Here is a 12261-nt window from a genome sequence, read left to right as displayed (position 1 = left end):
CACACACACACACACTTACCGTGCCAAGGCCCGTGGATGCCAGTGTGGCCGTAATTGGATTGCACAGTTCTGTGTGTGTGCCAGAGAGACAGAGGGAGTCAAGCTAACATACACACACTCATTGATGAAGTGGATGTGGTGTGTATGCCAGGACTTGGGAAAGCCTGTTGTGTTTAGACAAGTGTTTTAGAGTGGAGTGTAAAATGATAATTTACAATCTCATACAAATATTGACATATCCTTTTTATTATGTATAAAACTCTAGAGTATATTGAAGTCGTATTGCCTTGCTGTAAAGGCATTTAGTCATGCTTGCCAATAGCAAATTAATTTTTTTCATTATTTGTCATAAATAATTCTTGGCAGCAATGAAAAAGTATTCTATAAATTCCATTAATGATTCTTTTAGTGCTTCTTAGGAAGGGATATTTGGAAATAAAGAGAGAGTTCTTTTTATACGATCATCATGAGTCAATTGATGAGATTATTTCAGATGTCACAAACAAAAAATGTATTTTTTATTTTAAAATACTTTTAATTTATGCCACTTTTGTGCCTCATTACAGTCTAATAATTGGCCTTAATTCTAGCCTTATATTAAATTTAAAAAAAAAATCATATTCATTCATTAATTTTATTTTATTTTTTATAAAATGATTGGTGTCATTGAATCAATCTATAATTCACCCCAAAATGAAAATTCTGTCAATTACTCATTCTCATGTCATTCCAAACCCATTACAACATTTCATCTTTGAAACACAAATTAAGATATTTTTAATGAAACCTCCATTGAAAGTTCATTAAACCAAAACTTGACACTTTAGATTCATATGGATATCTTTATGAACTTTTTAGTGGTTCTGAAGAGACATGATCGCTTTTTCAGATGACAAACAGATTTGATTCAGGCTTTTATTCATACATACATCGAGCATATCAAAATAAACATCTCTCAGATTTCATTTGAATATCTTAATTTGTGTTTTAAGATGAACGAAAGCTTTATGGGTTTGAAACGACATGAGGGTGAGTACAGTAATTCAGAATTTTTATGTTTTAGGTTGAACTATCCCTTCAAGTCTCTGTTTGCAGAATACCACAGAAATCAATATTTTAGTCCTGCAAAATTGTGGGTTTTCTCTTATTACAGCTATTTCTGTTAGCAGACTCACCCTGGCATTATGCCTCTTTAATCTAAAGTGGGAGGCTCCCCCTAGGGGAGGGCTTTTGCAACTGCTTCGACTGATTCATAAGTGTTTTTTGATTCACTATACAACCGGCTCATAAGAGTCATTCATTTGGAAATTGGCTTGCACTGCACTGTTGATTTTAGTTGAGGCTCAGTGGTTCCCCTGAGTAGTAGCGCAGAAAATATTGATGAATTGAGTGTTTCGTATTTTATACGGAAAATGTTTTAAAAATCAGTTGTTCCAAATTATAATTTTTTTAACCAATTTGGAATGAGAATCTGTTCTTGTTTTCCCAACCATTTGTAATGTAATATATTAATTTCATGTGTTAACACAGCTGTTTTGAACCAGCAGGTTTGTATTTGGCAATTTTTTTGTGATTTTTCAAGGAAGCTGATAAACATTGTGACGTTCTTTGTGGCAGAATGTGATGTAAAGGATAACTAAAAAAGTGAAAAGGAGAGAGATAGAGAATGTAAATTAGACATAAGATAGTGATAAAGAACTCTGCCACTGAATAATGCCCAATACAGTACGTATTCTGAAACTGACTGTCTTGATGCTGCGAGGCTGAATAAAACAGTTTCTGAAGGCTCAGTGTGCCACTGGTGAAGCCATCTCTACCCCTCAGGTTCCCATACACCATCATGTTGTATAGAAAATACAATGATTCTTCTTGTGCGTTATTCATGAGCTGTATGTTTTTATAGTTGTGTTTATTGATGTAGGCGCTTGAATTATGCTACGGCGTAATGCAGCAGTTTGCTAAAAAAAAAAAAGAAGGAGAGTAAGGATGGGCTGCAACAGACAGGAAGAGAGAGTGAGAAGAGAAGAAAATAGAGACGCTCCATTTCCACCCAATGAGCAGCATTAGAGCTGAACCATGTTTACACAGCCCTCCTCCTCGCTCCATCTCTCTCTCTCTCTCTTTTTCCTCCATCTGCCCATCACATTTACTGCATTAGTTGGGAGTCTGTGTGCCACATTACTACATGTTATTTATTAGCCTGCTTTCATCTGTTTCCAGTGCAGAAACTACTGTACTCATCTGTAGAGCCATCACTCAATCCCACTGCCTGCTGGGCACGTCTCCTCTCCGTAAACGTGTCATTAATTCATTTGGGGGCTCACTGCACTCAGGGAGGGTTTACCTGTTCCTCCTCCAGGGCATCCTTTGAGCTGTGTTGGATTTTGTAGGAGTGAGGCCAAGCTTCACTAGCTGCAAATGACTCAAAGCTAAGCTGTGTGTCATCTTGGAGATCTGGACTCAGTTAATATGCGAAATGAGCATTTTTTCGACCGTCGGACCCAGGGAGGGTTTCTTGAATGAACCCTTGCACAACGACGGCCCGTGCTGATTATTTAAACGCTGATTGTTTTTAAAAATGAAGTGACCTCAGCATATTCGCACATCCCGAGAGGTGCCGCCATCCCAAGGAGAAAGAGTGAGACAGAGAGAGACAAGGAAAGAGGCATGCTATTTATAGAGGCTGTCACAATGCAGGCTGGGAGATGCCTGCTAATGCTGCATGTGACTGTAATTGCCGGAGACAGGACTGTCGTAGTAACACGCGGTGCCATGTCACCGCAGAGGCAACAAGCTGCTTCAGGTCAAGGCTATGCGGCCCAGGAGCGGATCTGCATCTATAGTGCCGGAAAACATCAAAGTTACATCGGGAAAGCTGGGGAGAAGCAAAAGGATAAAACCCTTTGAGACACACAGAGAATTAATTAAAGGAAAGTAAATGCGCCCGATGCAGTGTCAGCCTGTATAGCAAGGACATACAGCCGTGAGAGAGGGCGAGAAAGCCTCAAGAGACAGAGAGGAAATACTGTCACTCTCTGGAACATAAATACATGCTTAGATACAAGCCTGGACATTCGGATCAGAGCGGGAAAAAGACAGGGAGCGAGTATGAGCAGGCGAGAGAGGAATAAAACAAGCGGCGGATGGTCAGATGAGGAATGAGGATGCCATAGAGGTGGCTGAGTCGTCGACAGGATCAGGCAGTGATGAAGTGATGGAGGAAAGAGGTAGGAGAAGGAGAATAATGGATGAGGACAATAGAAGTGCATTAGTCGAGGTGTGTGCCGAGACTGTTGAGAGAGAGAGAGACAGAGAGAGAGAGAGAGAGAGAGAGATCCGCAGAGGGTCGAACCATGTTAGTGAGGTGACAGCCTCCCCCACCTCTCCCTAATTATTCACCTCTCCGTCCATCTTTCTTTCGTTTTCCACCTCCCCTTTAACTACCTCTGTGCCAGCACCAGGGCTGTGTTCTCATTCAGAATTGAATTGAGAATACATTTTAATTGCTGAATTGGAATTGAAGTAGCGAACGGCATGCAAAGATACTTCAAAGTCCCTTTCGGAGAAAAGTCAGTTCATTCGGTGGCCATATTTGGAACGCCTCCGGGCAGCTATTTCAGCCGTGTAAAACCAACGCCTGTCTACAGTGCTTGAATGGGGAAATAGCAAAATCTCAAAAACTCGTGCCAAACTCACATTTAAATAACATATTTCAAATAAGCAATAAAACCTTGACACAAACTGTCCCATAAATGTAGCTTCTTATGCTCAAATAGCATAAAAAGCACATATTTCAAGTTGGTCCATTGGAATGGGGAAAAAGAACAGATGGTTTCAAGACGTTGTTTTTTTAAAAGACACAATACGTGAGCACGTCTAATGCCTGCTACAGACTGTGCGATTTCTGCAATCCTATAAGATCATTATAGGTCACAATGTACGACGTGGATCTAATAAACTTTGGTTGTCTAGAGTCTAGTGGTGAACAAATAGAGCAAGATGAATCGCACTTTGGCAATTGTGGTTTTTATGTGCGTTGAAAAAGAGGAGGAACTGAAAGGGGAGAATATGGACACGGCCATGCCTAGGTAAAAGAGGCCAACTTGGCATACAACTTTTGCAAATGGAGCTTGAGGTAAATAGTTTTGAGTTTTAGCATGTCACATTTCATGTTGCAATTTTATTGGCTAGTCAGTATGTAGGTCGTAGCAGCAAACACACGGTGGGACGATCATGCTAAATTACTGACACTGTCAGAAAATTATCGCAGGCTATCTTTGGTCGCAAGACCTTGACAACGGCCGTCTTTGAACCTCTCTCCCTGTTCGACGTAGAACCACCGTTTAGGAGCCACGATTGGCCATCTTTCGCCTGGGACAGCCCAAAATCGTACAATGTGTACCAGGCATAAGACATCCATCTAGTGCATGTTTACATAGAAAAAAAAATTGAAAAGCAACACGGTGGAATAAAACTGTGTTGATGTGTTGATTTTGTCAAATGTGTTGATTTTATTAGAATTGAATTACAATTGATTCAATTGTAATTGTACAATTGCATTAATACAATTACAATTGATTCATTGATTTGGAACCAATTCTTTAATTCTGAATTTAGTGCAAACCTAACTAGCACACCAACCCAGCCAATGCCATGCCTTGAGCTCACATCATTTTTGCAGCAAGATAGAGTATGCATGCGGTCTGCTTTAATTACAATAGTCATTTAGGCGAGAGTGCTTAATCATTCAGTTAAAGCACTTGCCATTCGGTCTCAGCTTTCACAAACAAGTTGTGTGTCTCTCAATCTTCCCACAGCAGTTCACTTATTATCTCCTCTTGCTCATTCCACCATCTCTCTCGCACTCTCTCTCTCTCCCAATGCAGCTAACAGTCGTTTATCCAGGATCTCATCCAGGGGGAATATAAACTACCTGTCAGTGAGCATCTTTCTGCCAAATTCATATCTGAAAGGAAAACAAAAGCAGGCCGAGGTCAGAGAGATCTTTTTTAAATTATTCATAAGCAGGTCTCCCTCTGCCACCGTCTTCAGCTCCTGTCGCATGCTTTGTACCGCCCGCACTGCCAACAAGGGCATCTGTCATGCCTTTAAAATAAAGGGGAGGCAATGAAGAGGGGAAACTACCAGATTTTTGAAACATTATTGATTTACAGTCACACTCTTTATGTTTTGCTTTCATTTGTCCTTTCTACCTGTCTGAAGAGGACCGCTGTGTTTTTTTCTTTTTATTTCCACCATTGGGAGTCAAAAAAGGCCATGAATGTTTAATTTTTCAAGGTCTCTATTGGCCCATATTTGTGCTTTTATTTATAGTCTGCATAATTGATTCACATCATCTTAGTCATTTGGAGCTTGACTTTTGGGGTCTAGTGTTCACCTGCCTTCTGAATCTGATCATTTTCATAGACGACGTAAAAAAATGAACGTAGTGTCCGTGACGTCACCCGTAGGTTTCTGAAGAGCATTTTTGAAGCCCAAAGTGGGCGGAGCCGGCCGTCGCCATCTTGACAGTGCGTCACTCCCTGATAAACGAAAATGGGCAATGAGGCAGGATAAGCTGAGGTGACATGACATTAACAGACAGCAGACAAACAGCTAGTAGTGACATCAGCAGCAATTCACCTGTCACTCAAGTGACCGCGCCCTTAATTATGCAGAACTTTAAGGCTTAGTATAATTTAAATGGATGAGTTATAAAAAAAATTAACCCCCTCACAGTTGTCATGAAGGGCAAAATTAGCTATAGACCAAAACCACTTTTTGCACCAGGCTGTAATCATTTTTTTTTTCTGCTGTAAAGTTGTGCATTTTAATAAAGGGGGTCTATGAGATTGACTCTCTTTTGGAGCCGGTCTCTAGCGGCCAGTCGATGAATTGCAATTTAAGCCACTTCCGTGTTTGGTTTTAAGAGAGAAACAGGAAAGTTGCCACTTGTTTAGAATAAAAATACATTAAATTCTCTCTGTTTCTTGCACTCTTTTTTCCCCATACTTCTCTCTTTTTCCCTTCTTTACTCTCACTCAGAAGCAGTTAGCCACATTGGGCTTGGTAGACGCGTGGAATGAGACATCCGCTGATTTCTCCACTGCATCAAGCATGGGACGGGGGAAGCTCCACTTGGGAGCCGTGCTGCACTGGACGTCCCTTGAACTGGCCCCTGAATCTGGCAGCATCGACGGTATGCATGAAGATGAGGACGTGGAGAAGCCAAAAACCTTCTATGCAGATCATTCCTTCATTATACTAGTCAGGGACAACAGCACTGGTGCATTGTTCATGATAGGTGCTCTGGACCACACTGACAGCCCTGCAATTCACGACGAGCTGTAGAGCCAAAATACTTCACCTTCTGCCACTGACATTCCGCTGAAGAGCCAAAATGGCTGACCTACAGGTATTGACTGACCCACTTATCCACTGCAAATCCACTGTCTTTCATCTGTTTTTCTTGTGTTATGTGCTGACGCGTTATATTTGATTTGTTTTACAGATATGAAAGAGCTTAAATAGGGTGTAATTAAACTGATGTGTAGGAGAGCACAGAATCTGCGCCCACAGAATTATACCTTGGGTTTCTATAGAATTTGAAAGTCTTTTATACAAGTTTTAGGCATCTCTTCAACTTGTAGTTTTGTTTATTAAATATTTGGGCTTATTTGAGAAAGTTTTCAGCTGCCATTATGAGTGAAGTAGAATCTGTTAAAAGAGGGGCAAGAGATTTTAAGCTGATCAAAATCTGGATTCTAATTGTGCATGTGGATTTCTGTATATTGTTTTAACCCTTGCTTTCATCTAGCATTCCCTTATACTTAAACTGTATAATACTGTTGAATATAAACTTTTAATCATATCTGTAGATAACAAATCTATAATTATTAGTAATTGCCCAAACTAGTTTTTTTCTATGTTTTAGTTTTTACATTTTTGCATACATTTGTTTTAATCTGATATATCTTTTATTCATCAGTTATCAGCTATAACATTAGCTATAATGTTAGCTATAACAAAATACCGCGCACCCCTAGTTTGCAGCTTTGTATATGAAAACAAACGGTGCAATTGCACAAACTCAATGTTTAAAAAATGCATTGCTTATTATGAGGGGTTTTTTTTATATGTAGTCAAGGAATTATTAAAGCTATTAAACAACAAAAAGACAGATTTGATTGTGAAACATCAACTATAAACAAAGTATCTTCTAGCCTATTTTGTGTGTGTTCCTCAATGATGTTTGATTTCGGTTTTGGTCAAATTTAATGGAATTAAATTGAATTTAAAGTGCCCTTATTATGCTATTTTAAAGTTTTCTAATGCTGTTTTAGAGTCTCCTACAACAGGTTTACATGCATCAAAGGTCAAAAAACTGTTTCATTTCCTCATAATATACATTTGCTGTATCAATAACAGTGCATGTATGAGCTCTAACGTGAATAACTGATGTAACATAAATGTTGGTAAAACAAATCTTGCTTAATCTTTCCTTAAAGTAGTGAGAACGACAGACAATCTGCATTACTATACACAGTTTTTGGTAATAGTGTAAGTAAGACAGTAATAATGCGAGTTAGCCAGTTAGCAGCAGACCTACACAATATAAAACTCAAAACTAAGTATTTTGAACATCATCTTTCAAGAGCAAGCGGTTTGCGAATCCTGCACTGAACTCCGAGATTTGAGAAGCAGTCGTCAGTAAAATAAAGGGAACACAGCGAAAGTTTAGGATTATACTGCTGTGGTATTGTGGTAAAGATGAATTTTAACCACTGATTCTTCACATGCTTGTCCATGGGCAGTGAAAAAAGGGCAATCTTTACCTTCACATTGTAGAGGACAGCGTCTTCTCGACATGATACTATCCAGTATCCACAGGAATCAGCTGCAGTGTTCGAGGTTCAAGTTTTCCCTGGTGTCTGCGCGCGCAATAACTGGGCGGGAAATATGCTAATGTTTCATCTTTACGTCACAATGAAACGGCCTATGACTCGTTTGAAAAACAATTAATTTCATTGACAGAGTTGACTCTTACTTTTGAAAGACAGTAACTTTATATACAGTGCACTTTCAGATTTAAAACTTTGCAGGGTGTTTTCATTCACTACATGAAAGGTCATTTTCAAAAATCTATATAGGGGCCCTTTAAGGACGCTGCGTATGTGTCAGTTGCGTCGCTTCACTGCCATTCACAAATCCTCTCCTGTGGCCTCATGGGATAGTAAAGTGTCCATCCTATGCACACTTAAGAATCTCGCCAGTAGTAGAAGGTCATCCAGGTACTTTTTGAGTATTGTGAATGAGAACATACTTCTTTTTTTCACCTACTATATATTAGGGAAGTATGCGCTTTCGGATGCAGTCTCTCTTTTTTTCTGCAGTGTCGCACTAGTTAGCCCTACTCAGTGAAATCTCACTGGCCCAAAATCCTGTTTGCAGATTCTATGTGGGCATAATGATGTAGTTAAATTTAAAATACCCTTTTAAGTGTCAGTTTGTGCACTTGTACAGTGCATGCGTTCCTGTGTCTGCGAGCCATTCACAGCAGAGACACTGACTGACAGCAACACTCACAGTGATAGACATGCACTGCGGTGAGATCGTCAGTGGGAAGCTCTGGAGCCAGTGTGGTGGGTGTCAACTACACTCATATCGACACACTGACACAACTCATTCCCCACTGTAACTGTAAGGAAACCCACCATGGTGACAGCCGAGTGAACACATGCTGATGCTGAGATACTGGAAAAGACACACCACAGACTCTTACACTGCAACGCAAAATGACTCCGACCACGGTAAACATGTAAACTCTTCTATGTCTATCAGAGTGTTTTTAAGTTAAAATAAAATCTACTAAATTTAGATTTTATATAGGGCTGGGCAATATGACCAACAGCTTATTTCAAGATACAAATATATATCAGTAGATACAGTAGTTATTGTGTTTTCACTTTATTTTGATGGACCATTTAACACATTATATTAGGGATAAGCAGCGTTGCACCTTCAGTACATGTCTACTACTGTAACTCTCAGAGTGTTAGTAGATTATTAGTAGACTGGTAGGGTTAGAATAAGTTGACACGTAGTTGGAAAGTTACTTATAGTCAGCAGAATGTCTGTTGGAGGAGCATCACAATAAAGAGATGAGGGTTTTAAAGAAATAGTTCACTTCAAAATGAAAATTCTGTCATCATTTACTCACCCTTGTTGTTTCAAACCTGTACGAATTTCTTACTTGTGCTGAACACAAAAGAAGATATTTTGAAGAATGTCGGTAACCAAACAATTAATGGACCTCATTTACTTCCATAGTATTTTTTTTCTTCCTACTATGGAAGGCAATGGGGTACATCAATTGTTTGGTTACCGACATTCTTCAAAATATCTTCCTTTGTGTTCAGCAGAAGGAAAAAATTACCATTCTTAGTATAAAATACCACAACAATACTCAAAATACCGTTATTTTTATTAGGCTATAAAAATAACTTTACTGTGCTACATGGATAGATTTACATACAAAATCTCTTAACCAAAGACACTTTCTACAATCGCCACGAGGCTTTGAAACAAGAAGGTTGCCGTTTTCTCTGTCTCATCTCTTTCTTAATTTCTCCCAGTGTAGCTGACTCATCTTCCTGCACAAACTTACCCGAGCAGATCAGCAGATCAGGGACTCCAGAAGAGCACGGGCTAAGCTGGCAGCGCCACCCCTCGCCCCGGGATCACTCTCTCAGGGAGCCAGATCACTCACCCGGGCTGTTATTGATGGGATAGGCTTAATGCTAATGGCGCTAATGACTCGAGACTGCCGTCAACAACGCAGACAGATGATAAACCTTTTAATCTTTTAATGCCTGCCCCAATCAATGGAGGCCACGGCCGTACCACTTCGTGCCAGTTAAACGCTGAGACAAATCATGCCATAAATTAAGAATTGACATGGTGATTTTACAACACAGGACTTAGTATTTGTTGACTTTTTATTGCAACTGCTGTGGTAAACGGGAAAGCTGTGCATGACTGGGGAAAAATGTCTGTATTGTAAAGTAGTGCTTGTAATATGGCTTCGGGTTATAGTGCTGCACTCAATATACTGAGTGCACCCAAAAATTAAATAAATACATAAATAACCCAAGCAAGATAAAATGTAATATCTTAAGCCAATAAAGCTGTTTGCAAGGCGGGTTTACAAGGCTATAAGGCTTTTAATGTTTCAATGAGCGTATTAATCAGCTTCCATTTTACGCAGCGCTTTATTCATTTAAATTCTCCTGAGTGGAAACCTCTCAAAGAAACATAAAACGAAAACAGAATAACTATGTTATAAAAATGGCCAAAGCACTGTATCCTTATCCAACCCCTGTCCAATAATTGCATGAGCGACTGGTCCACGGATATTAAAAGTAGCTGTGATATTGGAACCGTCAGGCCTTTTAAGCGTGGACGCTAATTAAGGGCCAATGGAAAAAGTGGGATGTTCGGTGGCACGACGGATTTTTCATCCTCTCAGCCAATACCGCACATAAACACAAGCCGTTCGTTTCGTCCCTCCGCAAATGAATTATTGAGAAATAAAAGAAACGGGTGGGAGGAAAAAGAATCCCCTTTTTGCCATTAATCTTAAAAAAAGAGTGTCCCTACACGGCCATGTTTTATTAAAAGCTTTGAGGGCAGTTTTATTTGATTACCTCAGAATGCTTCGCTTCCCCGCACTGGGAACACATTTTTAGAGGGCTATTATTTTTACAGACCGACTGTGTTTGTGGATAAAAGGGGGTTATGGGTCCACCCATAGATGGATTCTTTTAGATGGAAAAAAGTGTAAATTCATTGTACATTTGTCAACATAAGGAACATCAGATGTTTGTCTCTGTTGGTGATGAATGCATAATGTCGAAACGCGAGCTGCTACAAGGACCTCGGCGTGCCCTGTGAACACTGAACGCAATGTGACGATGCTAAAAAATGAGTTGCGTTCATAATCCTTCTGAAAACCACCAGAAGAATGTCATTATTCAATCGCAACTTCCAAAACTTTAAGAGGGACCCAGATGTTGTGTTCTGGCGATGACATAAGGCTCTAATAAACCCTCTTGACTTGTATAAGCGTGTGTGAGTGCAACAGAACACTGTGAGCACGTCCACTGGTCTTTATATATCATGTGCATTGTGAACATAAAGCATGATGTGCTGCTGTCAGGGACTCTGAGGCCCGAGGCTGTGCAACAAGAGCACATTATTTATGCTCAAACTCGCATTAGCTTGGATGATTCGTGCTCACATCCTATTCAAGTCAAATTCATTAAATGGCGTTTGTCCCTGCTGAGACATACTCACCCATACATAGCCTATATAGTGATTTCATGTCCTCCTGGGAAGTTTGTATTGACGAGCTGGGAAGTCGAGGTTTACGTGTTTGTCGGAGCCAAGTTGGTGGTGTACCTTCTAAATTACATAAAAATAAGGCAAGGATTTTAAGAAAATGACTTCTAGAAAATGACGAACAAAAAATGTGCATAAGGTATGTTTTGCTTTTTTATGGTAAAGTCCCCCTGCAGTCAATAATTGTATCCTTTAAAACTCATCTTTGACCACCAAAATTACATATTTAAACTTAAAATATTAAGTTTATATATTTAAACCTTAAAATAGCTTGAATGTAACTCTACACTCTTGCTTCATTTAGTATACGCGGTCCTATGAATATGCAAATGAGTCCCGCCTCCACTCAGAGATCCACTCGTTAACGATCACACGTTGATCTGATTGGTTACAATGTAGTTTGTGACGTCAGAAACACCGGCGATTTCAAACCGCGTTTTTGATTCACTGCAGTTGTAAGGAGAAAATACTCAGCAATGGTGTTGACTTATGAATTTGCACATGGTTTGTTTTAAAGCATATTAAAAACACCACATAGACATATAAACAACACTTTTATATGTGGAGGGGGACTTTAATTATTTAATGAAGCCACTGTAAACTTTATCGTTACGTATTATATTGTTATGTTACAATGCTATTATTTAGTGTAGGCAAATAGCTTGTTTTGATGACACGCCTCAAAGTCGTAAACTCGGGTCTTACACAAATTCCCGAGCTCATATTTAGGATTTGTGTTGTCCATGTGCGTTCAACTCGTACATACAATCTTTCTGACATGACTTGAATGCACGATAGATTTTGAGGCCTGAATATCACCAGAAGTAAAAAAGCCAAATAAACAAACTACACCACAGTCTC

The 12261-nt window shown here is 39.5% G+C and overlaps 1 protein-coding gene across 9 annotated transcripts in view; it reads left to right on the top strand.

Moving 5' to 3' along the window:
- serpinh2 (serine (or cysteine) peptidase inhibitor, clade H, member 2) overlaps nt 1-7485 on the top strand; it is a 44785-nt gene extending 37300 nt beyond the window's left edge. For 8 of the 9 annotated variants that reach the window (XM_077227589.1, XM_077227584.1, XM_077227590.1 and 5 more), the window contains one exon: nt 6046-7485. In XM_077227589.1, the coding sequence (XP_077083704.1) occupies nt 6046-6351 (306 nt within the window). In that variant the 3' untranslated portion in view covers nt 6352-7485. The remainder of the gene's footprint in view (nt 1-6045) is intronic. The other variant, XM_077227592.1, reaches the window with a different exon arrangement.
- Nucleotides 7486-12261: the final 4776 nt, after the last annotated feature.

Source organism: Siphateles boraxobius, unplaced genomic scaffold (assembly GCF_051911475.1).
Source record: "Siphateles boraxobius isolate OS27281-9 unplaced genomic scaffold, OSU_SipBor_1 130, whole genome shotgun sequence".
In the NCBI taxonomy this organism is placed as follows: Eukaryota; Metazoa; Chordata; class Actinopteri; order Cypriniformes; family Leuciscidae; genus Siphateles; species Siphateles boraxobius.
The sequence above is the reverse complement of the archived record's forward strand: the minus strand, read 5'-3'. Positions and strand labels throughout refer to the sequence as shown.